We start from the raw sequence: 27,864 nt of genomic DNA, 5'->3' as shown, positions 1-27,864 counted from the left end.
ACTGACTATCTAAATCCAGGTTTTGAACCAGGCCTTGGTTGCTCTGTGAGATGACCTTTGTCAGGAGAAAGACAGGGAGAGTGCAACCTGCTGATTCTCCTGACTCTGTCAATGTCTTTTCACACCATTGACCACAGTATTCCTCTGGATAGGCTGGTTGGGATGGGAGTAGGAAGTACTGCATTGCAGTGGTTCCAATCCTACTTGACTGGCCAGTTTGAGAAGGTGTTGCTGGGGCATTATTGTTTTTATTATTACCACAGGCAGGCCTATATTTTATCCTCTGCATTATTCAACATCTACATGAAACCATTGGTGGAGGTTATCCAAAGGTATGGGCTGAGGTGTCATCAATATGTAGATGGTACCCAGCTTTACCTCTCTTTTTCATCAAACCCAGGTGAGGCACTGGCCACTCTGAATCAGTGTTTGAGCATGGTGCTGAACTCAATGAGTGCCAACAAAGTGAGACTCAATTTGAACAAGGTGGAAATGTTAATACTATTGAATTTTATTTGGCCAGGGCGGCTTATTTTATTCTAATGTATATATTTTAATTGTTATTGTCTTAATTTATTGTTGTGAGCTGCCCCGAGACTTCAGCGAATGGGGCGGCATAAAAATGTTTTAATAAATAAATAAATAGATAGATAGATAGATAAAATGCTGTTAGCAGGTGGTTCATCTGTCTAGCTGAGTGATATTCAACCTGTTCTTGATGGGGTTGTACTCTTCCTAAAGGACAAGGTTTGTAGTTTGGGGGTGCTCCTGGATCCAGAAGTGTTGTTTGAGTCACAAGTGGACTTGGTGGCACAGAGCACCTTTTATCAGTTTAGGCTGATATACCAACTACAACCCTATCTAGACAGAAAGAGCCTAGCAGCAAAGATCTGTGCTCTGATAAACCCTTGACTGGATTACAGTAATGCAGTCTACATGGGGCTGCCTTTGAAAACAGTCCAGAGCCTTCAATTGATTCAAAACAAAGAAACCAGACTGTTAATGGGTACTGACTCACAAGAGCATATAACACCAGTCTTCTCTCAGCTGCACTGGTTGCCAGTTGAACTCTGGGCCCAATTCAAAGTAATATTATTCACATTTAAAGCCCTAAACAAGTTGGGGGCAGGCTATCTGAAGGAATATCTCTTCCTATATGTACCTACTCAGGCTCTAAGGTCATCTTCTGAGGTCCTTCTCAGGTAGCACCTTCTGAAGGAAGGAAAGAGGGTGGTTCTCAGGAGAAGATTGTGGTTGCCTGGTTGCCTTTTTCGTTGTGATGCTCAAACTATGGAACCAGCTCCCTAAAGAAGGTGTACCTGGCACTTACTCTTTTTTAGTTTTGGCACCAGGTAAAAACTGAATTTGCCCAGCATTTAAATAATTAACTTTTATTCTCAACTTTTATACCGTGTTATACATTGTATTGCTGCTGTATCTCTGGAACAATTTTACTGAGGTTGCTGTGGCCTACTGTCATTTTATTTGGGGTTATTGTTTTAATGTTTGATTATTATAGATTGCTTTTGTTTCTAGTTGAATGATCTTTTTAACTTTGTCAACCACCCAGACAGCCTTTTGGCTATTGGGCAGTAAATAAACAAATAAATAAGCAATATGTAGTTAATTTCCTTTAAAATAATGGTGATTCATCCAGATTCTTCCTTCCTGGAAAATTAAGGCAATATTTATAATATCACACTGTTTATGGGAATAGCTCTGATCTGTGCTCCAGAATCTCATTTTGAAGTAACATTAACCTTAACTCTTCTCAATATCTTATTTCCTAAGCAATTTTTAGATAATCTAGATTGATTCATCTACCAATTGTAACTCTGGAAGAAAGAGTATCCTCTTTCTAGTATCTGCTGGAGAAGATGTTTTTAAAAAGTTAAGATAAGATGCTGGAAGCACTTCCAAACAGAAACACGCTGATTTTAAAAGATTTGGTTCTTAGAAGGCAGAGTAATATATTTTATTTGCATTTTGCTGAAGAACTGAAAACAGTGCATTTATTTATTTATTTAAAAGATTTGTATGCCATCCATTATTGATAGTGGGCATATTATTTGTCTGCAGCTAAACAGGCCCCAGTTTAACATGCTAGAATGATGATTAATATCAGGGGCTATGCAAGTGGAAAATATGGAAGGTTTTGGAGGGTCAGGAATGAACCTGACTAATTTCAACTTTGTTGCCATTCTCCTAAAGGTTTCATTTCCCCCAGGAACATTTGTAATTACCTATGTCAGGAAACATTTCAGCTTATTGGCTACTTTATACATATTTTAGGCTAAAGCAGTTGAATATGACTTTGACAATACCATATGTCTGAGAAAGGAGCATGGTAGATTTACAACAGACAGCCCTGCTCAGGCAGTATAAAAATGCAATAAAGAAATAAGAAAAAGAAAACAAATGGTTATTTCTTTATATATTTATTTATTTGTTCCTTTTTTCCTCCTATGCATGGGGAGGGTGTGGGAAGGCTTTTCAGCCTCAAGTGCCAAAATAATATGATTAGTCCTGAGTATGGCACATTTTGTCTTGGGAGCCAGTTTCTATTTACTGCTGTGCCTCAGGCAGCAAACATGTCTTTGGCTAGCCCTGGGACAAGCCAGCAGATTTCCTCTGAATTTCCACATATTAAGGAACAGAGTAGCTAACTGTGTCACTCTGCTAGAGCAATTTATGTTTCACTAGTGGAAACCTGGTCCCAAATGGTGCCCAAGCAGGGAACCCTACTCAAGTTGCATTTTGCATAATTGTAAAACCAATTTTATAACCAGTTGTTCGAATGTAATAACATTCATTGTGCAATAGAAAGGTTTAGTGGAGTTCTGGTAGTACTGTTTTTGCTTATGCAGTGACACCATTGGATACTGTCTATAGGAAGCTGTCTCATACCAAGTCTGAAGTTTTGTCCATCTAGCTCAGTGTAATCTACACTGACTGGCAGGAGCCTTACAAGGCTTCAGGCAGGGTCTTCAGGTGCCAGGTGCTGAACCTGAGACCTTTTACATAAGAAACGCCCTGCAGAATCAAGTTCTATCTACTTCAACATCCTTTCTCCCACAGTAGCTGTCCAGATGCCTATACGCTGCCCACAAGAAGGAGATGAGGATAATAGTATGCTCCTATAATTGTTCTTCAGTCACCAGAATAGTCAGTCATTCAGAGGCATGATGCCCCTGTTCCTGGAAGTAGTATAGAGTCAACATGACTGCTAGGCGTTCGTAGACTTATCCTCCATGGGCTTGCCTAATCTCTTTTTAAAGCCTTCCAGGTTTATGGCTGTCACTACACCTTGTTACAACATATTCCAAACTCTGTAGTGTGTGAAGAAATGCTTTCTTTTATCTGCTCAGAATCTCATACCATTCAACTTTATTGAATGACCTTGTGACCCTAAGATGACCCTGAGAGATGGACAAAAACATGTCCTATCTGCTTTCTATATACTATATGCACTGAGGGATTCAGTGTTACTTTCCCTAATGGAGGAGTTCCTACAGCCCCTCACAATTTTGTTTGCCCATTTCTGTGCTTTTCCCTGCTCTACAATATCTTTATTGTGTCTTCTGCCACTAGAACTAAATATAGCATTCCAAGTGTGGTTGCACCATAAATTTATAAAAGGGTGATAATGCTACTGGCAACATTATTCATTTGTTTGTAACCATTATGACACTGGCAGTCATATTTCTGGATCCCTTCCAAATTCACCTTTCTCAGAAGTATACACTGCACCCTGGGCTGAAGCTGTTTTCCTGCAGAATGAATCTCTATACACCAAAATCAGCCCAGGTGGGTTGACTGTGATCCTGTTATTAAGCCCTTTCCATTTTGGTTGGAATAGAATAGGCGATTAGAATAGGCAATTTCTTTTGTTTTCAGTGGAAATGGAGTCAATTGCTTATGCCAAATTGCCAGTTACTATCATCTTGTTGCATGTTTAATAGGTGTTTGCTAAATGCCACCAGTACAAAATGGACCTCAAAACAGCATGGTATGGGACACAAAGTGCAAATATTTCACTGGTGTTTTGTGCTCTTTGATGTAGGACACGGGAAAGTTCTACAAGCCTCAAGTACAAAGCAATGCATATATTACCATGGTCTATTTGGGAAAAACTGTGCACCTGTCCTATGACCTTTTAGATTACCGGGAGGAAATAAAAATATATCAACAACACTGCGGAGGAGAAAATGTGTGTGTTTACAGAGGCAAACTCCTGGAGGGAGGTGAGCATGAAAAGGCCCAAGAGTTCATTTCAATCCATGCAAACTCTTATTTTATATGGATAAACCATTGAAGTGGTAACAAAATTGTTTTTCAAAGTTCAGGCTCCTTATGTGTGTCCAGGGACTTATATACCAGCTGCCTCAAACTGAGTTTAGATTTACTGTTTCTTGCTGAAAATGAGGCTACAATTACTTTTGCAAATTATGGAAGGAGGGGATGTACAGGCTGATTTAAGAAAATAAAGCTGGTAAGATTAATTTTTGGATGAAGATGTATGGTTAATAAAATGCTTTCAGGGATGAAATGAATACCAAATTATCTGTATATAAGAAGCTATATCAGTGTGATCTGTTTATTGCTCCAGAGGAGAAATGAATACATGGTGGAGATTTGATTCTGAATATGGATCAATGGTGATGGTGTTGACTTAAGCAGAACTGTGCCAGGTATAATCCACAGTGGAAATGAGGGTAGCATAGCACTCTGAGTAGAACTAATCTAGTACCATGGCATTGGGTTATTGATGAGGAAAGACACCTTTTCTCTTTAAGCTAGCAGTTCATAGTGCTTTATAGAATGTGGAAAAAATGTAGGCCACACCTAATCTGTATCAGATGAACTAGGCAGTAACAGAGGAAGAGTTAAGGAATAAGCAGGATAAAGGTAGCTGAGATTCACTACTACTACTGTGTAAATTGATAAAGTAAGCCTAGACTGGGGAGGCAGAATCTTGTTCAGCTGGAGGGTGCAGTTCAGTGACAGGCATGGCCAAAGGCGAACAACCATTTTAGCTTAAGTCTCTTATTGCCAGCCTATTTCAAGGGGAAAACTGCACAAAATTATGAGAACACTAACCTACCAGTGGTTGGGAAATGGGGTGGAGTCATCTGGGGAACTCCAGGTGGGCTGAATTTTGACCCCAAGCAAGGCATAGGGGGTGAACCTTTCAGAAAGAGAGATATCCAAGGAGGCTACATTCATGAGTTGAGGCTTAAGGAAGGGGAGTGGCTTGCCAAATGGAGAGCAGAAAATTGCTTCTTACATTCAGAGTTGTATGGTAGAAAGCACTGTACTATCTAGTGGCAGCATAACGAGAACAGTGGGTAAGAGTAACCTGTTAACTTGTCATGTCTATGATCCAGCTGAAGCATGCAGGAAAACCACACAGAGCATTCTTAGACTCTGCCATTACATATAGAAAAATTCAGACTTGAATTTTTGTAAAGTCCTGCATGTCAAAAGCACAGAATGAAGTGTTTTAGCCTGGTGTTCTCCAGAAGTGCTGCCTTTCCATAGATGCAAAATGCCTTTGATGAGGGAGAATGTTCAAATATGCCATTTCCTACCTGCTGTACATGCTTTTCTTGTACATTTAAATTCACTCTTGACCCACCTTAAACATGGTAAGAAGGCCCAAACTATCTTGCGTTTTTCCCTCCTGAACTGCAGAAACTTTTCAGTTTATCTCCAAGAGGCATTATGGCTTTCCCTTCAGCCTCACGTTTTATCTCAATGGGATACAAGTGGACCGGTTAAGTTCTTGCTGTGAATATAAGCATCGAAAGGGCACTCGGCTGGGTGGCAAGCATGGATATTTTGGTTTCATCAATGTAGAAAGATCATCACCCTGCTATAGGTATGAACCATTTACATTTATATAACTTTATCTGACTTGAATTTGCTACTAGACTCCATTCTCAGGGCCCTGCATGCTTTGGGTGGGTATCTCCAGATCTTTTTGCTATCCAAGTTTATGCTGATTCCAGGTTCCAGAAGCATATCCTTGTATGTCTTATATAACAAGGAGTCCCATGACAGCTTTGAATGCTTTCAGATATGTTCCAGTATAAGTATTAATGGGCCAGAACACATTTCATGTGATTTGTGTGGCTTAATACGTCTGGCTACAGCAATACAGACATACTACTCTTGTGTAGAACAGTATTATGGTGAAGCTAGAGCAGGACCACTGTTTCTTGCTCTGACTCTGCCATCATGCCCTGATGCTAGCCACTCTGTGAATTGAATGCATTTATCTGGCCTTGTTCCCTAGGTTCCGGTACATTTGTCTGTTACCTGACTACCCATGCTCCAGATCCTTACAATGAGTTGAGGTATGGTAATTGCAGTAGGACCAGGCAAGAAGGGAGAATTCTTTTTAACACAAAGACCATAAAAACATAGAAACATAGTGAGTCAGAAGGGGTCACTCAGCCCATCTAGTCTGACCCCAGCTCCAGCCGGCTCTGCTCATGACATTCCTACCATGTGCATGTCCAGCCCATCCTTGAACACCCTCACCGACGGGACTTCAACCACCTCCTGTGGAAGCCCATTCCATACCCTAGGGGTCCTAACCATCAGGAAGTACTTCCTGGCATCTAAATTGAACCTTGGTTCCCTGAGCTTTGCTCTGTTGGAGCGCATCCTGCCCTCCTCTGCAGGGGAGAACAGGTCTCTACCCACTTCTGTGTGACACCCCCTCACTTACCTGTATGTCGCCGACAGATCTCTTTGGAGTCTCATCTTCTTCAGGCTGAAAAGACCCAGCTCCCTCAATCTTGTCTCATACAGTTTTCCCTGCAATCTGGCCACAATCCTTGTGGCCCTATGCTGCACCTATTCTAACCTGACTATATCCTTCCTGTAATGTGGAGCCCAGAAATGAACACAGTACTCCAGTTGCAGGTGCACCAGAGTCGTATAGTAGTGGTAGTGGATACCACTCGATCTAGAAGCCACACTTCCCTCACATCAGACAGTAAATCCCCTTCCTCCTTATTTAGTGGTCCCACTACCTGTCTCCCTTTCCTTTTGCTATTTACATGTTGATAGAAGCCTTTGTTGTTGCTCCTGATATTCTTTGCAAGTCTCAGCTCATAATCAGCCTTAGTCTTGTGAAGAATCCTTGGGCAACGGCCCTCCTCCTCCCAGCACACCCTTTTGTCTACTTGCTCAAGTGCCAATTTCCTATGGAGGTGCCTTTTGCATCTAATCCCTCTTTTCACCCCATTGCGCATTCACAGCAGCACTCTTTCACCTCCCCACCTTCCTAACTAGTGGTATTGTGCCTCCAAGAATTCGCTTTTGAGTGCCATGCCCTCCTCCCTAACTCCCTTGCCTTCCAGTCTCCTCTCCCAGGAAACCTTCCCCAGTCTGGCCTTCAACTGACCAAAGTTGGCCTTCTTGAAGCCCAGCTTCTAATACCTGAAATGCTGCTCATCCCCATTCCCCTGATCTCAAAGCAAAGGATGGAGTGATCACTCACATCCAGAGTTCCCCTAATCTGCACCCCATCTATCAGGTCCTCCCTGTTGGTCAAGACCAAGTCAAGGATATCCCCCCCCCCCCCGTTGCTTCCCAGACCATCTGCATGAAAAACCCTCCCTCTAAAGCATCTAGGAAGCGACATGATCTGTGGCTGTCACTGCTGAGTGAGTCTCCCAACTAATATCTGGGAGACTGAAATCTCCCATAATTACTGTGTCCCTCCCCTGAGATATCCTTCAAATCTGATTTATCAGGACATCATCCAGAAGCTCAGGTTGACTTGGAGGGTGATAACATACCCCCATGGTCAGGTCCCTCCCACTGTCAAAACTCCTTAGTTTCATCCAAACTGCCTCTACCAGATCCCCATCTGTACCATCTTCTATCTCATTGCATCCTATCCCTTCCCTTACATTTAAAGTTACGTCCCCTCCCCTCTTTCCCTTCCTGACCTTTCCAAACAGGTGATACCCCTCTATGTTTACATTCCAGTCTTGCCTTTCACCCCACCAAGTTTCCGTGATCCCCACCAGGTCATACCCTCCTATACCCAGAACTGCTTCAAGCTCTTCCTGCTTCTTCCCCATGCTCCTAGCATTGGTGTACATGCACCTCAACTCCTTCCCATAGATTCCTTTCTCTGGGATGCCTGGCCTCCTCCTTCCACCCATCTTCCCTGTTCTGGCCCCCTCTTCGTAGGAGTCCTGTCAGCCTCTGGCCTAACATTGGGTACCCTTCGCATGCCCTACCTTCTTCACCTGCCTTGTCTGTCCTACACTACCCTTCCCTGACTTTACTTACCCAGCTCTACCAGACAAAATACACAAACAAGAAATTAAAAATGCCCCAGGGGAAGAGAATCCTCAGACAGCCTGGGCCTCAGCTAAGAGATGCAGACAAGGGCAGTGCCCTTGTCATGTCACTGTTGGCGCCATGTCTGTTGACGCTGCAAATGCCTGAGTGCAGTTGTATCAGCCTCAAAGGCTGCTGGCCCCACCCATCTGCTTCTTCTGGCCTCGCCTCTCTTCCTCTTCGCTACTTCTGCCCCCCAGCCCCCGCTCCTCTGCCCAGCTTCTAGCTTGCCTTCACCAGTTCCCTGGCCACTCTCTGCATACTCTCCCAGTCTTTGCTGCTCTGCTGCTCTGCCAAGAGCACAAAGAGACCACAAACCTAAAGGACAATGTCAGGGCTTTCAAGTTCCCTGTGAGATTTCTGAGTTTTTTCTCTCTAGTGAAAGCTCACCAGTGTTACTTTCCGAAATGCTACTGAACTCTTCCATTTTTCAAATTCTCTGGATTCTGTCTGGATTGCAACCTTTGGAAGGTTACAAAATTAGCAAATCATGCTATCTAAACACCAAGCTTTCAGCTGAGTTTCTGAAATGTTGTATACACTTGAAATTTGGTTCATTTTTATTTAGTGCACTGAACAATTCAGAGCCATATTTTTAAGCTGACAATTAGCATCTTCTTAGATGGCTTTAATCCTTTTGGCCTTCTCAATTTTGGCCTGAAATCTGGATGTTTTGGGAGCAAACCTGAAACACACAAGCTTTATTCTGGAGTTGCTATCCAGATGATCTCAGGATGCATGGGAGAAAGCACGAGGTTGTATATGCTAGCCTTGTCCCTAACATCTAGTGTTGAAGTATGTATGTATATGTATTTAAAGTTTTTCTGTACTGTAATTCATCAAAAATCTCAGAATGTTTGAAGGGTGCATCTGGGTGCATTTGACTGAACACATTCTGCAACTCCCATGCATTTGTCTACCCCAATGGGCATGATTCATGATCACACCAAAAACTCTAAACATGCTCAGCTGAATGTACGAAGTTTCACCTTTCATGCCTTGTTTTCAGTATGTGAAGTCTGGTGACCCTGGTTGCCTGGGTCAGGGGACAGACTAGGGGTATCTGCTTTGTACTGCTTGTTTATCCACAATGTTTATCCACAAAGACTAGGGTAATCACTTATAGTTTGCAGATCTAAAAATGTGTAAAGGCATCATACAAGGTGGAAGACTTTATTTAGTCATTTAAAATATTTCTATCCACCTCTTCAGCAAAACAAGGTGGTCATACAGCAGACTTACAGTGTGTGTGTAGATAGATGTAGCTCTATATAGATGCTGTATACATGGCACACAGGAAAAGGTAATGGGGATGGAAGCAAGAGGCAAGTCTTTCAGCAGGGCTCAAGAGATGCCCTGCTTTCCTAGCTGAAATGGCTGCTGGTGGTGACCGTTGAGGGAGGAAGGGCCTTCATGATCAGTGCTGGCAGAATGCCCCATTAGTTTTCATGGTTATTCTACAGAAGTATCTGTTGGGATGTAGATTTCAGATGACAGACTAAAGATATTTGTCAGTGAAAAGTAATGTCTAAGAAAGGTCAGCAGAATTTCCCCTTAGAGTGCACGGCTTCCTTGGTTGCTTGATTCTTTGGAAGCTCTTTCATTTGCTGGTGCCTCTGCCTTTCCCCTGATCCTGTGGCCCAAATTGGTACAGATTGCTTTGCAGAGTGTCTGCATTTTATCGATCCTCTGTCACGGTGGTCATACAGTAGACTTACAGTGTGTGTGTAGACAGATGTAGATCTATATAGATGCTGTATACATGACACACTTGAAAAGGAAATGGAGATGTCAACACACAGACCTGAACTAGATGGACTTTTTAGTATTTTTGGCTCTGTGATATGCCTCCTATTAGGGTAATCACTTACAGTTTGCAGATATTCCTATATTTAACCTGTATTTTTAAGGCCTGTTTAGAAAGCATGATCCTGATAAAGTTAAGGTAATTCTGAAATAAGTACTGAAAAATTAAATTATAGATCACACCAATCTTATAAAGGATGGGTTCTTCCAGGCTTTCCCCGGTTGAGAAAGGTACTGCTTTATGCTGATGTTGCAAATGAAATGACTGTAGGGATTCCAGGGTCTTCCTTTTGGTCTTTTGCCACCAATCAATGGCAACAAGAACAATGACATTTTCTTCTAGGAAGTTTTTAATTTGTGTAACATTTCTTTGTTTTGCAAAGTAATATCATGCAGAAGAATGTCAAGCAAATTTCCCAGTTTCAGCTCTCCCTCCTATAAAATATTGAATAAACAACAACTAAAAGTAGGAGAAAAGGAAAGAAATAGGAACTCCCACCCCATAGAGCCAAATTACTTTTCAGATAAACATATTGCACTATCCAGAAACTCTTTCTTTCCTCTTCAGACTAAGATTTGCATGATTTATGTAAATATTTTGCTATTGTTGCTATGATAAGGGATTTTGGAATAGTGGAAAGCATCCAAATTAGAGATGACTGCATTTTTTCAATAATACCCAAATTCACCACATGGATATGTTTCCTTGCCAATTTATTCTCCAGAAGCTGATGGGAAAATATAAAATGATTAAAAACATTCTTGGAGAAGAATGTTTACTTATGACACATCTACAAGTCTAAAATTATACCCAAGGTTTTGCCTAAAAAAACTGACATCATACACGATGTAGGGCTTTTTACACATACTGAGTATACTTTAACCTGTTTGTGATACTTTTCTCAAACATGGGTTTTATATGGAAAATCATTAATTAAAATTTATACATTGGAAAACATTGTGATATTTTTTCTTTGTATTTGTGTTCTGTGTTTTTATGAGTTTTGTAAACCAACCAGAAAACTTGCTTTATAGTGACATAGAAATAAAATAACCCTAACCCTAATAATAATGAAAAGAATACCTATCATATTCCAATTAAAGTATGGGGCATTACTGTATTAAAAAACCAAACAAAACCTGAGCATCCTGAGCATGACATAGTTTTCAAGTAAAGTCAGCTAATTGGTTAGTAGCACAGAGATGAAAATGGGCACTTTCCCCAGATATTTAGATTATTTTAAACCTGTCCCTCATCCAAACAGACATCTAGAGGGATTTATGTGAAACAAGGCAGCTGCAGCCCATAGGCTTACAATGTAAAATGATGTGACACATAAAGAAAAATTGATGTGATGGGAAGAGGAAAACCGTATTGTGACTACATGGTTTGGAACTACAATACTTGAGAAAATGACTCTCCTAACCACAATCTACTAGGATGCTACACTCAGCATCTAAGGTCTTCCTCTGAATGCTACCTCCAGAGAGACTCAACAATAGCATTAAAGAAAAGGGCCTTCTTTGTGATAGCCTCCAAATTATGGAATCATCTCCTCACTGAGCTTCACCTGCTGCAGCTTGACTATACTTTCAGGACCAGGTGAAGACTACCCTCTGTGATGAGGTATTTACCAACTCTAATTAACATATAGGGTGGTATTGTCAGCTGTTTTTTTTACAGGCCTAGCAGTATGAATCTCCTTGTTAAAATTTGGTTTTAAACCTTAAGTGAAATTTTATGATATTCTAACAGTCATTTATACTCTATATTGTATTTTATCAGTTGTTGTACATCCAACCAAGTGTTGTTTCTGTTTGGGTTTTTTTTTGGGGGGGGGGTTGTTTATTGACTTTGATGCTATAAGAGGGTCTTTGCTTCATATCCTTCCATTATTACATGTCTGTATTCAAAATCTCACAATTTTTGCTCAGGTGTATCATTGCAATGGGTCTGGACAGAAAGCCTTCTCCTCCTAAGAAAAAGGTGACTGATGATGAAACAAAGAAAGAGGACTCCTGGAATGAAGACCTGAAATACGAGCTAAGAGAAAGCAGTGGCAGTAGTGGAGAGGAAAAGAACGTTACAACATCACTGTTTTCCCCCATGGCCAAAGAACAGAAAGAATCTGTGAAAGAAATTGAATGGGAGACAAGGAAAGGAGCAATACAAAAAGCCAGTGATGACAGTGATGCATATGAATCGAGCCAGAAGAGATTAACTACTGATGGTATGGTATGGAAGTGGAGGTTGATAGCATACTCAGCATGGCAGAAAGTTTTAGATCATTCCTTGGTATTTCCAGTTCAAAAGAGCTCAGTAAATGATTGGAATGCTCCTCTGCTGCCTGAGATTCTGGAAAATCACTGTCCATTGGAGGGCCTGAGAGCAGCCTAGGTGGGTCATTGCTCTGATCTGGCATAACATCATTTCCACAGTTGTTATACCAGCCCAGACCAGACCAAACTGATCCCACAGTTTTCTCATGCTTCTAAACAAGAGAACATGCACAGATGGTGTGTGACAGGGTAAATAACATGTGTCGTTAACAGCAAGGTTCCTATGATACAATAATGAATTATCAACAATTTCAGTATCATGTACCCTTCACAATTTTATGGAGCTCTTTATTATTTAGGAGGATATTTGTAGCCAATTATTTAATTATTTTCCTAGCAATTTCTCCTTTGCTTTGCCCATACAGATCCAAAAAGTAGCTTATAATAGTAGCAACATAGAATCGTAGAATAGTAGAGTTGGAAGAGGCCAGTAAGGCCGTGAGGTCCAACTGCTTGCTCAGTGCAGGACTCCAGTTTAAAACACTGCTGATAGATGTTGTCCAGCTTCATCCTGAATTCCTCCTGTGTTAGTGACCCCATGACCACTCTAGGTAATTGGTTCCATTGTCATATTGTCCCTGGACTATTTGCCTATCAACCTCAAGCTGCAATCCTGCCTTTTTAGCTTGTATGTCACCTTTTCCAGGGAGACCATAGATCCTGTTATTGGAGAAGACTGGGCCAATGTAGGATTTGAGTACTTCTGCCTTTTCTTTGTAATTATTTTCATTTTCCATCCTCATGGAGTAGTTGAAAGACAGATGAAAGATCTGGTGTTTCACTAGGCACATACATGAAGAAGGGTTGCTCTTGTCGCTTTTAGCATTCCTCACTAACCTCAGCTCATTCTAGGTTTTAGCCTTTCTGACTCCATCCCTGCAATTCCATGCTACCTGCCTTTCTTCCCATATGTGTCCTTTATGATTCCAGGTCATCCGTATGCTTTTTTTTAAAACCCCATTGGCTTCCTCTACCTTTTTTCTTATCTACTTCATACATCATCAAAATAATCAAGCAGAGCACAAAGTTCAATAGATCACTATCACCTCACTTGACACAAAAACGTATTGGGGTATGTAATGAGACCTCTTTTCCCTACAGATAATACAGCAAAGGTTGTAATCTGTAAGGTATGTGTAGTGATGTATCTGACTTTTTGACGAATTTGCATCAGAAAAAATGACAAAATTCTTCCCCCAGGATTGGGCAATGAGGAAGATGGAATAACTCCCCACCATGGCAAAAATAGGAACAAAACTAGAGATGGTGATTTTCCAAGAACAAGTGCCATAAAGACCAGAGCATGGTCTGGAGGTACACAGTGCTGCCCATAAGCATTCAGCCTCACATGCTTCATTTGTCAATGCAACTCTTGGCATGAATAATTATTTTCAGACTTCATATCCAGTGACTGGGTTCATCCAAAATTGACAAGGAGAAGAGCAAAGGACAGAGCAGTGCTGGGTTCTGCGGGTAGGCCTTCAGAAGTACTTCCCCTTCTGTATGTTAATCTAAGGCTCATCTGGGCTCTTTTCTCCTTTGGTTCTTTTTGGATGTGATGCATCTTCATGAAATATCCATGCCTTTTTGTCTCTGTACGTATAGTGGCCCCAGGTCCTACTCTTGACGTTTATTTTGCAACTTTCTCATTAGTTAGTAGTTGTATACTTTTGTTACATCTCCCCTTCACGAGTTGGACACCTCTCTGACAACTACCTGTGGAGAATACCCTTCTGCCCCACATGCATCTGAAACTACAATCAATATTATTAAATCTACTTTGTATTTAAGCACCACTATACACATAATCTCCTTCATGGATCACTGCCTTGTCATGGTGAAGGGGCTTCCATAGCTCAATGAAGCTATGAGCGATGCCATGCAGGGCCACCCAAGACGGACAGGTCATAGCAGAGGGCTCTGACAAAACGTGATCCACTGGAGAAGGAAATGGCAACCCACTCCAGTATCTTTGCCATGAAAACCCCATGGACAGTACCAAAAGGCAAAAAGATATGACGCCTGAAGATGAGCCCCTCAGGTCGGAAGGTGTCCAATATGCTACTGGGGAAGAGCAGAGGGCTAGTACTAGTAGCGCCAAAAAGAATGAAGTGACTGGGTCAAGGCCGAAAGGACACTCAGTTGCATATGTATCTGTTGGTGAAAGGAGAGTCCGATGCTGCACAAATCTATACTCCATAGGAACCTGGAATGTAAGATCCATGAATCCAGGCAAGCTGGATGTGGATTCAAACAGGAGAAGACAAGACTGAACATCGACATCTTAGGAATCAGTGAACTAAAATGGACAGGAATGTGTGAATTTAATTCAGATGACCATCAGGTATACTACTGCGGGCAAGAATCCCTCAGAAGAAATGGAGTAGCCTTCATAGTCAATAAAAGAATAGGAAAAGCAGACCTGGGATACAATCTCCAAAATGACAGAATGATCTCAGTTTGAATCCAAGGCAAACCATTCAACATCACAGTAGTCCAAGTCTACACCCCAACCACTGGTGCTGAAGAGGCTGAAGTTGACCAGTTCTATGAAGGTCTACAACACCTTCTAGAATTAACACCAAAAAATGATGTCCTTATCATCATGGGGGATTGGAACGCTAAAGCAGGAAGCCAAAAGATAACTGGAATAACAGGCAAGTTTGGCCTTGGAGTACAAAATGAAACAGGGCACAGGCTGGTAGAATTTTGTCAAGAGAATACGATGGTCATAGCAAACACTCTTTTCCAACAACCCAAGAGACAACTCTACACATGAACATCACCAGATGGTCAACACAGAAATCAGATTGACTATGTGCTCTGCAGCCAAAGATGGAGAAGCTCTATACAGTCAGTGAAAACTAGACCAGGAGCTGACTGTGGCTTAGATCATGAGCTTCTTGTTGCAAAATGTAGGCTTAGGTTGAAGAAAGTAGGGAAAAGCACTAGGCCACTCAGGTATGTTCCTGATGAATATACAGTAGAGGTGACAAATAGATTTAAGGAATTCGATCTGATAGACAGAGTGCCTGAAGAACTATGGACAGAGGTTTGCAACATTGTACAAGAGGTAGCAACTAAAACCATCCCAAAGAAAAAGAAATGCAAGAAAGCAAATGGCTGACTGAGGAAGCTTTACAAATAGCTGAGGAAAGAAGGGAAGCAAAAGGCAAGGGAGAAAGAGAAAGATACACCCAATTGAATGCAGCATTCCAAAGAATAGCTAGAAGAGATAAGAATGCCTTCTTAAATGAACAGTGCAAAGAAATAGAAGAAAAAAATAGAATAGGGAGGACCAGAGATCGCTTCAAGAAAATTGGAGATATGAAGAGAACATTTCATGCACAGATGGGCATGATAAAGGACCAAAATGGCAGGGACCTAACAGAGGCAGAAGAGATTAAGAAGAGGTGGCAAGATTACGCAGAAGAACTATTCAAGAAATAGCTTAATGTCCCTGATAACCACGATGGGGTGGTCACTGACCTTGGGCCAGACATCCTGGAATGTGAAGTCAAATGGGCCTTATAAAGTCTGAGCAACAACAAAGCTAGTGGAGGTGGCAGCATTCCAACTGAGCTATTCAAAATCCTAAAAGACGATGCAGTAAAAGTGCTACACTCAATATGCCAGCAAATTTGGAAAACTCATCAGTGGCCACAGGATTGGAAAAGGTCAGTTTACATCCCCATCCCAAAGAAGGGCAATGCCAAAGAATGTTCAAACTACCGCACCATTGCACTCATTTCACATGCTAGCAAAGTGATGCTCAAAATCCTACAAGCTAGGCTCCAGCAGTATGTGGACTGAGAACTACCAGAAGTACAGGCAGGATTTCGAAGAGGGAGAGGAACTAGAGATCAAATTGTCAACATATGCTGGATCATGGAGAAAGCTAGGGAGTTCCAGAAAAACATCTACTTCTGCTTCATTGACTACGCTAAAGCCTTTGATTGTGTAGATCACAACAAATTGTGGCAAGTTCTTAAAGGGATGGAAGTACCAGACCATCTTATTTGTCTCTTGAGAAACCTATATGTGGGTCAAGAAGCAACAGTGAGAACTGGACACGGAACCACTGATTGGTTCAAAATTGAGAAAGGAGTTCAGCAAGGCTGTATACTGTCTCCCTGCCTATTTAACTTATATGCAGAGCACATCATGGGAAAGGTGGGGCTAGAGGAATCACAAGTTGGAATTAAGATTGCTGGGAGAAATATCAGCAACCTCGCATATGCAGATGATACCACTCTCATGGCAGAAAGTGAAGAGGAACTAAAGATCCTCTTGATGCGGGTGAAGGAGGAGATCGCAAAAGTTGGCTTGAAACTCAACATTAAGAAAACTAAGATCATGGCATCCATTCCTCTCACTTCCTGGCAAATAGATGGGGAAGAAATGGAGGTAGTGACAGATTTTATTTTCCTGGGCTCCAAGATCACCGCAGATGGGAACTGCAGCCAAGAAATTAAAAGGCGCTTGCTCCTGGGGAGGAGAGCTATGGCAAATCTAGACAGCATACTAAAAAGCAGAGACATCACCCTGCCAACAAAAGTGTGTATAGTCAAGGCTATGGTCTTCCCAGTTGCAATGTATGGCTGTGAAAGCTGGACCATAAGGAAGGCTGAGCGCTGAAGGATTGAAGCCTTTGAATTGTGGTGCTGGAGGAGACTCCTGTGAGTCCCTTGGACCGCAAGGCGATCAAACCAGTCAGTACTTGAGGAGATCAACCCTGACTGCTCTTTAGAAGGCCAGATCCTGAAGATGAAACTCAAATATTTTGGCCACCTCATGAGAAGGAATTTCTCCCTGAAGAAGAGCCTAATGCTGGGCACAATAGATGGCAAAAGAGGAAGGGGACGGCAGAGAATGAGGTGGCTAGATGGAGTCACTGGGGCAGTCAGTGTGAGCTTGAGTGGACTCCGGGGGATGGTGGAGGACAGGAAGGCCTGGAGGAATGTTGTCCATGGGGTCGCAATGGTTCGGACACGACTTTGCGACTAACAACAATACACATAACAGCTTATTTGCTTAATTGGTTCTGTACAAGTTTTTTACCTGTTTCCTTTTCTTCTTAGCATTCTATCTTTTGAACATGGAGGAAGAGTCGATAGGAAAAAAGGGGGTGAATAATTAAACCTGAGAGGTGAGGAAGATGTGGTCCCAAGGGATAGCTTAAGATGTTTCAGCTTCTCTTTAATGGTAACTTTTTTTTTTTTTTTTGCTTCTTTGCAAAGTGGTAGTTAAATATGGGAAGTAGTCAAAATATTTCATTGTACCCAGTTTATGGGGACATCATTAAACCATTCAAAGAGGATCTCTCAGGCTGAACTGGACATCTTAACACAGCAAGGATCCATGGTTGAGAAAGTGGAGGACCATACATAAATTTTATAATTTGTGCCTAATTACCAGAAATGTGAGCAATGATTTACATTTGTGGCATAGATGTCAGAGTATGATAGCTATACATGGTTTTGAGCTGATTGCAAAGGAGAGGATGTGATCTAAAGCTGCCCTTCTGCTTATGGAAAAGTCTTTCCATACACAGAAGGGGGTCATTTCCACCCTTAAAGTCCAGAAACAAGAAAGACAAAATGTCTGGTTAAGAAGGCTAGAACAAATAATGTCCCCAAATCAATTTTTGTAAGAATCATTCAACATTCTTGATGAAGTTTCCTTGAAATGCATAATGAACCATATCTGCATATTTGCAGTTGTCTTTCTCATATCAAACCAACAACAGGTCAGCAACAACATAAAAATGAGTCTCTTGGGGTCAGGCCAAAGGTAGCACCCTATTTCCTACAGTTAAATTTCATCTTATGTTTTCTCTGCACAGGCACATTGATTTTTCTGCTGGGGGTGGTATCTATTCATCCGGAATAGTCCATTGTTTCTGTGATAGCAAATCGGGTGTGCTATCACCATGTCGCCTTGAAAGCCTTTCTCATCCGGTGTCCAGCTTTAAACATTGATGTCCAGTGCTTTGGACTATAAGCATTTCAAGCTACCTAGTCATTCCGGTTGGGTCTGATAGGAGTTGGAGACCAAAAGATCTGGGGAGATGCAGGGTAGGGAACCTACATAAATGAAGCTATGATTTCATATTATATAGTCTTTTATGAATGAATTGTTAAAGAATGGACTATTGTGATGAGCAAGTACATTTACCAGTACCGTGGGACCTCTGTTGACAACTAGATGTTTTGTGGTAGAACTGCATACTATCTTTGCAAACATACTTCTCTCCTAAAACAAATTTGTTAATAACAGTACAGGGGAGAAATTTGCAGGGGAAACCAATAGAAAAGGAAAGGATTTATTTCCTTTTTATATTCATGCATTTTCCACTGAAATTGCCACACTTACCCTAACATTGGTATCATAAAACAAAGGAGTTTATTTAAGGAGAAAATATACCACTGCTGCTCCTGAGGGAGAAAGACAAACTTGGCACAAATGTCGCATTTGACAGCAACACCTGCGGCTCCTGCCATGGCAGACCCTACTTATTTCCCCCATCTTGCCTATCCTTCACTACCCTTACCTGACTTTCCTCACCTTGTTCTCCCAGACAGAAAAGACAACACAACAAAATGAACAATTAAAACCAATGAAAAACAATGACACAGGGGAAGAGTCTCTGAGCAGCCTAGGCTACAATAGCACCCTTGTCGTGTTGTCCATTGGTGCCACCAACAGCTGAATGCAACTTTATAAGCCTTAGAGACAGCTGCCCCCCCCCTTCCTTCTGAGCCTCTCTGGCATCTCTAGCCCAGCCTTCCTTCCTCTCCACTCCTCCTCCCCCTGACCCAATCCTCTGCCCAAGCTCCTAACTTGCCTTTGCCAGTTCCCTGGCCACTCTCTCCTCACTCCACTGCCCTCCGCTGCTCTACCAAGATCCAAAAAGGCTCTTACAACATTCCCATGAATTTAGAATGTACAAAATTTCTAGGTCCCAGTCAGTCTTTTCTTCAAAGAAATGCATCTACAGAACTTAATGCTGGATGAAATAAACTACATCAGAATTGGCTAGGTGTCCCTCATCTGCTTAATAGGCATAACAAAAATAGGTTTTTAACAGTATTGTGTCATAGTCCAATGTACACTTTCAATTAAAGGCTTATCATTTTAACTTTTTTTTTTAATAGACAGGCAGGTAGGGTCAAATGCAAAGGAGAACTAAGGTTAATGAACTTAACCCAATGAGAACTTCAAGTAGTATGTATTCCTTTCCCTCTCCCATTTTCACAGTACAGTTGTCCTTTTATTTCAGCATATGATGAAGATTTTGAAACAGATAATGAAAAATCAGATGGGAAAGTTAATGAAGAAGGACAGGCTGATGATCAAATGAATGCAATGTCAAAGTCACCCAAGGATGATGAAAAACATAATTTAGACCATGAAAGAGAAAATACAGAGTCATCACGGAAAGCTTTGCAGGCCTCTGAAAGTGAACAAGATGAAAGTGATGGATATGGAGAGAGTGACTTGGAGGAGGAGGATAAACAAGGTAGGGTTGTTTTCCTTAAAGTGCATAGAGTAGATGACCTATTGTATGTTTAACAGGTTAACAGCTGAAGATCCATTCAAAGTTATGAATCAGAATAAAACTCATTTGGTGGAATTTGGTGAGATAACAGGGTTACAGGTTAACTGGGCAAAATCAGAGATAATGCTGTTTAGTTGCAATAGGGAAGAAATGGAAGGAATTAACAAAAATCAGATTAGGATATGTGATATTATTAAATACTTAGGTATCAATATTTAAAAAATACTCAATGTCTAAAAAAGAATAAGTTTGATATATTAAAATCTGAAATAAGAAATTACAGCAATTTAGGATATTTTCTAAACGTTCTTTTAAAACAAGATGAGAAGAGTGTAAAAAGGATAGAAAATCCCCTTTAAAAAAAAAAAAAAAGATATGTGAAGAATTCATGGAAGGGAACAATTTATGCCAGTCACCTCACCAATAATTCCAGTTACAGAAATTAGAGGATTTCCAGACAATTTCAGGGTTAGCCTATGAAAGGTATTAAAAGAAAAACAAATATTTAGGGTAAAAGACTGGATGGAGAAAATGGATATTAAGGAAAGGATAATGGCATTATTTGGAAAAGGAAAATTAACTTGGTTTAATGTTATGCATTGGAACAATGGACTAGAGAATAGTTGCAGAAAATGGTAAAATAGAGACCTTACTAAATTTAAGGAGATTGTGATGAATGGGGAGATTAGAGGCAGAATGCAAGCAAGGGGGCTATAAGCAAGATATATTTTATTAGACAGGGAGGATATATATGATCTTTTAAAAATTTCATGGGAATTAGATTTAGGGAAGGACAAGGATGATTGGGAAAAAATATGGGATAAGAGAATATTTCAGATATGTTGATTAGAATTAAGGGTTTTTAAATAAATTTGTATGGAAATGGTAAATTATATTGGTTAAATTATTTTATATGGATATTAAATATTCTAATTTATGTTGGAGATGTGGACAAAATACAGGTACCTATTTCCATATGTGGTGAGAATATTAAGAAATTTTGGATAATGATTTTTAAGGATATTAGTAAGATACTGAACTTAAAAACTGAAGCAAATCCTGAAATAGCTTTGTTGCAAATGTTTTGTGAAAAATAAATGGAAATGGAATATTAAAGAATGAATAATAAATGTGGTATCAGCAGCAAAACTGATAATAGCAAAGAATTGGAAGGAGAAATGGGACCTCCAGTTAATTGAATAGTATAAAGAAGTTTGGAATATAGCAGATAATGACAAGTTGACTTGTGAGATAAAGGTAAAAAAGGATTGGTTAAGAATGATTTTAACAATATATGGGGTTTGTTTGTTGAGCATGTATTAATAAAAAGGGAGGGTAATAAAGGATGTTTTGCAGTTTTGGATGGAAGGGGGTATCTTGAAAAGAGTGGAAAAATGAAGGAAAAAAATACTAGGCATGCATACTCTTGGTGGAGGGATACACTAAGAATGTCTGTATTTTTAATATATATATATATATATATATATATATATATATATATATTGTGTATTGTGTGTTTTTATTTATTGTATGATGTTTTATTTGTATTTGTATCTTATAAAATTGAAAAATGTCAGTTAAAGAACATAACGCTAGAACTTATATTCAGAGTTTGGTCATCTTGTGTAGTGGATTCTCCCAACTTGTGTAGCATAGCCTTCTTCTGTTCCATCTTCCACTTCTGGTTACATCATGTACTGGTTACCTTTGGACAATTTCTGATAACTATTACCCATAGGTTAAGGGAGTGCTTTTCTCCAACATTTCTTTGTACTACTGTGCAAATAGGAGCAGGTCTCAGGGATTGTTTTCTTCTCCTCCTGCCTCTCTGATGGCTTATAAGAAAGGGAAGGTCTTGGCATAATTTCAGAAGTGCCTGTTTTTGGAGGCTTCCAGGCAAGACAGCCTGGGGTGGGGGTGGGGGGCTTTCTTCAGTGAGACTAGCTTCCATTGTCACAAGCTGCTCTACCTTCTCATCCTCTTTCCTGTAATGGTTACCAATTGCTTGCTTCAAAGGCAGAAAATCAGGGAGCAAGAGGGCAATATCTGCGGTTGCTGCTCCTCAACCCCACCATTATCTGGGCCAGAGTGAGGGGGGATAAATAAGCAGACTGAAGTGAGGGAGATGAGGAAACCAGTCCAGGAAGCTTCTGTCAGTGGGACCCTACTAGGATGTATCCCCTTAGCAGGTATCCAACCATGCCTATCCTTGCTGTTGACACTGGGAGTCCATTTATTTAGTTATTTATTAACCATTGCAAAGATATTTTTAAATCACCCAGTCCCCCATGGTCCTAATCCTGATTGCAACCCCTTTCCCATGGTTGCTTTGTTAAAAAGATGCTCAATAAGAAGAGCTACATGATCGGGTATTTCTCATATTTCTGACACATAATATTCTTGGTATTTGCACCCCAGATGTGTTATAAAACCCTGAACAAGTAATATGCACAACTAAAAGCCACTCATCTAAATGACTATTTTGCCTCTGTGTTCTCTCTAAAGCAGGATGGGGGAGATCTGCATAGGAGATCAGGTTAGAGTCACCTCCCTAGAAGTCAAGGAGCTCCTCAGGGCATTGGACATTACAAAGATGCCGGGCCCTGACAGGTTACACCTGAGAGTACTTTAGGAGTTGGCAGAGGTCCTCCTGTGCCCACTGGCCTCCATTTTTGATGCCTCATGGAGAATGGGAGGTTCCAGAGGCCTGGAGGTTGGCGTCAGTGATCCCAATTTTCAAAAAGTGTAATAGATGGGACATGGGGCATTACAGACCAGTTAGCCTTATATCCATTGTGGGAAAGACAATGAAAAGGCTCATAATAGGGAGAGATCCAGTAACCCTAGATAGGGATTGGAGGTTGGCAGCCATGCAACATGGCTTCTGTAAAAACAGGTCCTGCCAGAGAAACCTTGTGGAGTTCTATGACAAGCTTTCAAGGGGACTAGATGGAGGGGATGTGGTGGATATAGTTTACCTGGATTTCAGCAAGGCCTTTGACAAAGTGTGGCATAATATCCTGGTTGAGAAATTGAGGAGTTTTGGGATAGACCAATGCACTGTCCGATGGATTAGGGCATGGTTGACTGATTGAAAGAAGAGGGTGACCATTAGTGGGGAATCATCAGGATGGTGGTCAGTGATGAGCACGGTCCCCCAGGGCTCTGCCCTGGAACCAATCCTGTTCAATCTTTTCATCAAGAAAATGGAAGAAAGGGTGACCAGTCTGCTGATGAAATTTGCAGACAATACTAAAACCAGGGCAGTGGCCACAACTGAAGAGCAGGTACTCCAGAACCAAAAGGATCTGGACAGACTATAGAAGAGGACAGAGGTCAACAGGATGGCATTCAATGTGGATAAGTGCAAGATCTTGCACTGGGGCATAGGAATGGTTGTCCTAACTACAGGTTAGGGGACAAGTGGCTGGAGAGCAACACTTGTGAAAGGGATTTCAGGGTACTGGTTGAGTGCAGGCTAAACATGAGTTAGCAGTGTGACGTGGTGGTCAAGAGGGTCAATGCCACCCTTGGTTGCATAGCCAGAAGCGTGGCTTCTAAATGAAGGGAAGTATTATTACCAGTTTATACAACTCTGGTACAGCCACAACTGGAGTATTATGTTCAGTTCTGGGCTGCACATTACAGGAAGGATATAGCCAGGTTAGAGTCAGAGCCACAAGAAAGCTATATGAGGCGAGACTGAGGGAACTGGGTCTTTTCAGCCTGGTGGTGGCTAGATACCTGTTCTCCCCTGCAGAGGAAGGCAGGACACACTCCAGCAGAGCCAAGGTCAAGGAACCAAGATTCAATTTGGATGCCAGGAAGCACTTCCTGCCAGTTAGGACCCAAAGGGTATGGAATGGGCTTCCACAGGCTGTGGTTGAAGCCCCATCAGTGAGGGTGTTCACTATGCTAGACATGCACATGGTAGGCATGTCATGAACAGAGCCGGCTGGAGCCAGAGGTCATACTAGATGGCCCAGGAGGCCCCTTCTTACTCGCTCAGTTTCTATGTCTCTATGTATCTGCAGACATGACTCTTCAGGGATCTGGCATCACTTGGTTGTAAATTGAAACTGCTCGAACATTTCTTTTTCTGTGCTTAAAACATGGACCAACTCATGTTACAATGAGTCACTTATCTTTTAAGATCAGTAGCATGAACTTCATGGCATTCTGCAAGTTCCTGGCTTGTCTTATTCAGTTTCAGGGCTGGGGGGCAGGGTTAGCAGGCTATATTGCATGGTGGCCAGCAGATGTCACTTTTGCATTGTGAAGTGCCAAGCACCATAAGAGTGTACCATATACAAATGAGAAGTGATTGTAACAACTTTAGAGGCTGTCCTTCCATCTTTCTATGCTCTGTACTGAACAAAACTTGCACTGTGCTGATTTCTGGTCAACAATTTCAACACATCTCCATTTTGGTGTAAGAAATTGCTGCCTTGGGGTGATAAATGTACAATCCTGTGTCCTTGAGGTTCTAAGCAGGAGAAAAAAGCATAGAGTGGTGAACTCTAGATAATTATTACTACAAGGAGAGTAAAATGCTGTAGAATTAGTTTCAGGAGCATAAATAATATTTTCAGTAACCGTTATCCTCTCCAGTCAGCATAACTGATGGAGATATTTATTTCCCTTCTGTATTCTGAGCTGCACTCCTTCATAAATAATCAAGTGGGCAGCATGTCTCTCATTTCATATTCAATAATGCAAACCATGGAAAGAGTCTAAAATTGGGCCTGCTTGCAGCATAAAGTTGCCATGGTTCTGGCTTTTAGTTGGTACAAAGCTGATTTCTTTCTGTTTGTTTCTTATCCTGCTGTTTCTTTTTGATACCTCCATAACTTATGTGACCATAGCTTGTCAGGCTGCACCAAGCTTTCTCTGTTTACCACACCCCCTGAAATATTCCCACTGGGATTTTTTTCCATTTTGACAGGATTTACAGGAAAGCTCCTCACCCCCAACCAAATATTACTATTGTTTTTAATGTTGTATTTTCTGTGTGAAATATAGACAAAACTAAAGCAGCTGACTGGGAAATGGATGCAGCTGCAAGAAGGATCTAGTGTTTTTATAGGAAGCACAATGATAGGCAGCAAACTCAGGGTGTTGAACCAAGTTTGCCATTGGTTTGCATGGCTGAAAAAGTATCTTTGCTCTGATCAAGAACCACTTGATTTTTAAGCAGTCCGTAATTCTGAAGAGCAATCAGCTTGTAGCTTTGCTAATCATTTACAAAAATAATTGCTTGTTTGCTTCCTTTCTTTTTTAAAAAATACGGTTCGCTTCTCAAACTTTCATGGCCACAGGTTGTTGTGTGGTCTGCAGTTGCATTCCTTAAAAGGAATTTTGATTGGTTTTGGTCATACTTGATCTGAGCATAACTAATATGATTTGAGTCTTGGAAAATCATTACTGATGCCTGGAAAAGGAGTCCCCCCCCCCCCCATGCTCTGATAGGACAGATTGGAAGGATAGTCCAAGGGAGGGACATGGACAGGATACACGGAGGGTGCACCACTTTACATGGGCTGTTTAGAGAACCTCCATGAGCAGAGTTAGCCATAGACTGCAAGTTACCTACCCATAGCATAAGGCAAACAGCAAACTATCTAAGTGTGAACAATTGTATTAAACCTGAGGGAAAGGAAATCAGGGAACGAAATATGTCTGGCACAAGAGAGCTAGATAGGTGTGTGTGTGTACTTATTAGTGATCTATACCAGGGCAGTACAATATGCATATGGCACCTGAGGCCTTGTTCTGCAGCCCTCTCACCACTTGGAGCCCCCCTGTTCCCCTCCAGTCCAGATCCCAGGAATGGCAAGAGCATGAATGTGGTGAGCTCTTGTAAGGCCACCAGCCTGAACTACTCTCTTCCTGATCCTCAGGAAATGCTCCTGCCAGCATGCTCCGCCCCTCCTGAGTGGCATGGGGCTTCCAAGCACAATGGGCTTTCTCCACCATGCCCCACCCCAAAGGCTCCCAAGTGCTCAGCAGGAGTGGGCAGGGTGCAGTGGGTGCACTAATCCAACTGACGAGCAAAGGCACCCGAGAGCTGAGCGCCTTAGTGCTTATCAGCAGGAGCAGGAGGGATGCTGGGAAGATCACAGGCCCACAGAGCATTTTAATTAACTATATGGAACTGTAATTCATTGCATGGCCCCTGCGTTCCAAGTTGAAGTTCTTATGAGGCCCTTCAGGTATGAAAAGTTGGACCTCCCTGATATAAACTGAGTTAACAAGGACCTAATTTACATGCACACTACCTCTAGTAGTAGGCTTTAGATAATGTAACATAGTAAATCCATCCTGTCTTTAGTCTACTTTCTCAGAGAGGCTTTGATTAACAGAAGAAGCAAACCTGATCTAGCAAGCACTAGCAAGAGCTGCCTGGTATCATTAGCATCAGGGAGGCAGCTGGTGCTAGATTCACACTTGCCAATGGACAGAATACTAGAAAGGAGAGATGAGAACTGGTGGAAGGGTTTTTTCTTTGACTATTGCTACTCTAGCAAACAAGTGCTATCATTATGGGAAAAGGTCTGACAAGTAACAGGCCCGTTCTTCGGAAATGGAATGGATTGTTCTGATGGACTTGCACGGTCTGTTCAACTTATCATAACACTGCAGTAATGTTATAATCACATTCTGGGTCCATGTAAATTAGTATTACAGGTTTCATTGTGTTTCATTTGCACTGGCATTTCACATGCTTCTGCTCATCCCACTGCAATCATCAATTCAATGGCACATATTGACTTCATGAATACCCAAGTTAGTTAATTCTGTATGCAGCCATCACTGCTGTTCAGTGTGCATGAAATAGCAAATCTCTATGATTTCTTCAATGCTACAGTGGGGTGAAGCTATTCCTTTACTGTCGCTTGACGAAGATTGTTGACTATCTCAGGAATGATGATTTCCTGTTGTGTTACCTGTTGTTTGGAGAGCATATGAATGAGCTCCAGTATTTGTTTTTAATTCTCATTATGAAGGTGAACACTAAGCAAAGAATAAAAGAGCTGAGGGGAAACTCTGATGGTTCTGAACACAAATGTCATTTAATATGGGTAGGAACACAGGAACAGACTGGGCTGTCACTGTAGCAATCTTAGGAGGTATGCAAGAAGGAAGACTTTGTCTCTTATCTCTCATCACCACTACAATGTCTGTACCACAAGCAATTTTAAAGCATTGCTATACCATTCAATTAGCACAACACTCTGAGAATGGTGCACAGAATATTAAACTGCTCCATGCACTCCATTAATTATATTAAGACACACAGCAAGCTGCACTCTTGGATAAGTAATCAATAAAGCCAGACATTTTTTTATCTGTTGTTTCCTCACACAGATAAATGTGCTTCGTTGTTAATGCTTGTTATGCTGCAGCTAGTATTTAGCATGAATTCAGCAAGTTGTTCATTGAGCAATTTTTGAAATTCTTTTGTTTTAATTATAGATTTAACTGGAAGCCATGTAGATCTGCCACTGTTCTAGCTCCCGGCAGGGAGTTAAATAATGTAGACTTGAGTTTTACAGATGAACAGATTTTAGATAAGTAGCATTTAGTTCAAAATCCAGACTCATTTTGTGGGACAGTAATTGATCCAGTCAGTGCAGATACCCCAGTGAGATATTGCTTAAGTGGAGTGGTCAAGTTAGCAGCTTTTATTGAAGTGATTTATTAACTGCATGCAAGACTGGTCAAGTAATGAATGTGCTTGCAGCTCAAGGCTGCCGAAGTTGGATGAACAACCATTTTGGGTTACTACT

At 41.3% G+C, this 27,864-nt stretch overlaps 1 protein-coding gene across 6 annotated transcripts in view; it reads left to right on the top strand.

The window, feature by feature from the left end:
* ERICH3 (glutamate rich 3) overlaps positions 1-27,864 on the top strand; it is a 100,732-nt gene that overhangs the window by 41,254 nt on the left and 31,614 nt on the right. For all 6 annotated transcript variants that reach the window (XM_044440858.1, XM_044440847.1, XM_044440864.1 and 3 more), the window contains 4 exons: positions 4,064-4,244; positions 5,695-5,881; positions 12,109-12,404; positions 19,796-20,035. In XM_044440858.1, the coding sequence (XP_044296793.1) occupies positions 4,064-4,244; positions 5,695-5,881; positions 12,109-12,404; positions 19,796-20,035 (904 nt within the window). The remainder of the gene's footprint in view (positions 1-4,063; positions 4,245-5,694; positions 5,882-12,108; positions 12,405-19,795; positions 20,036-27,864) is intronic.

The sequence above is a fragment of the Varanus komodoensis genome, unplaced genomic scaffold (genome assembly GCF_004798865.1).
Source record: "Varanus komodoensis strain SLA01 unplaced genomic scaffold, ASM479886v1 scaffold1, whole genome shotgun sequence".
Taxonomy (NCBI): Eukaryota; Metazoa; Chordata; class Lepidosauria; order Squamata; family Varanidae; genus Varanus; species Varanus komodoensis.
Note: the sequence above shows the minus strand (reverse complement) of the source record. Positions and strands in the feature narration are given on the sequence as shown.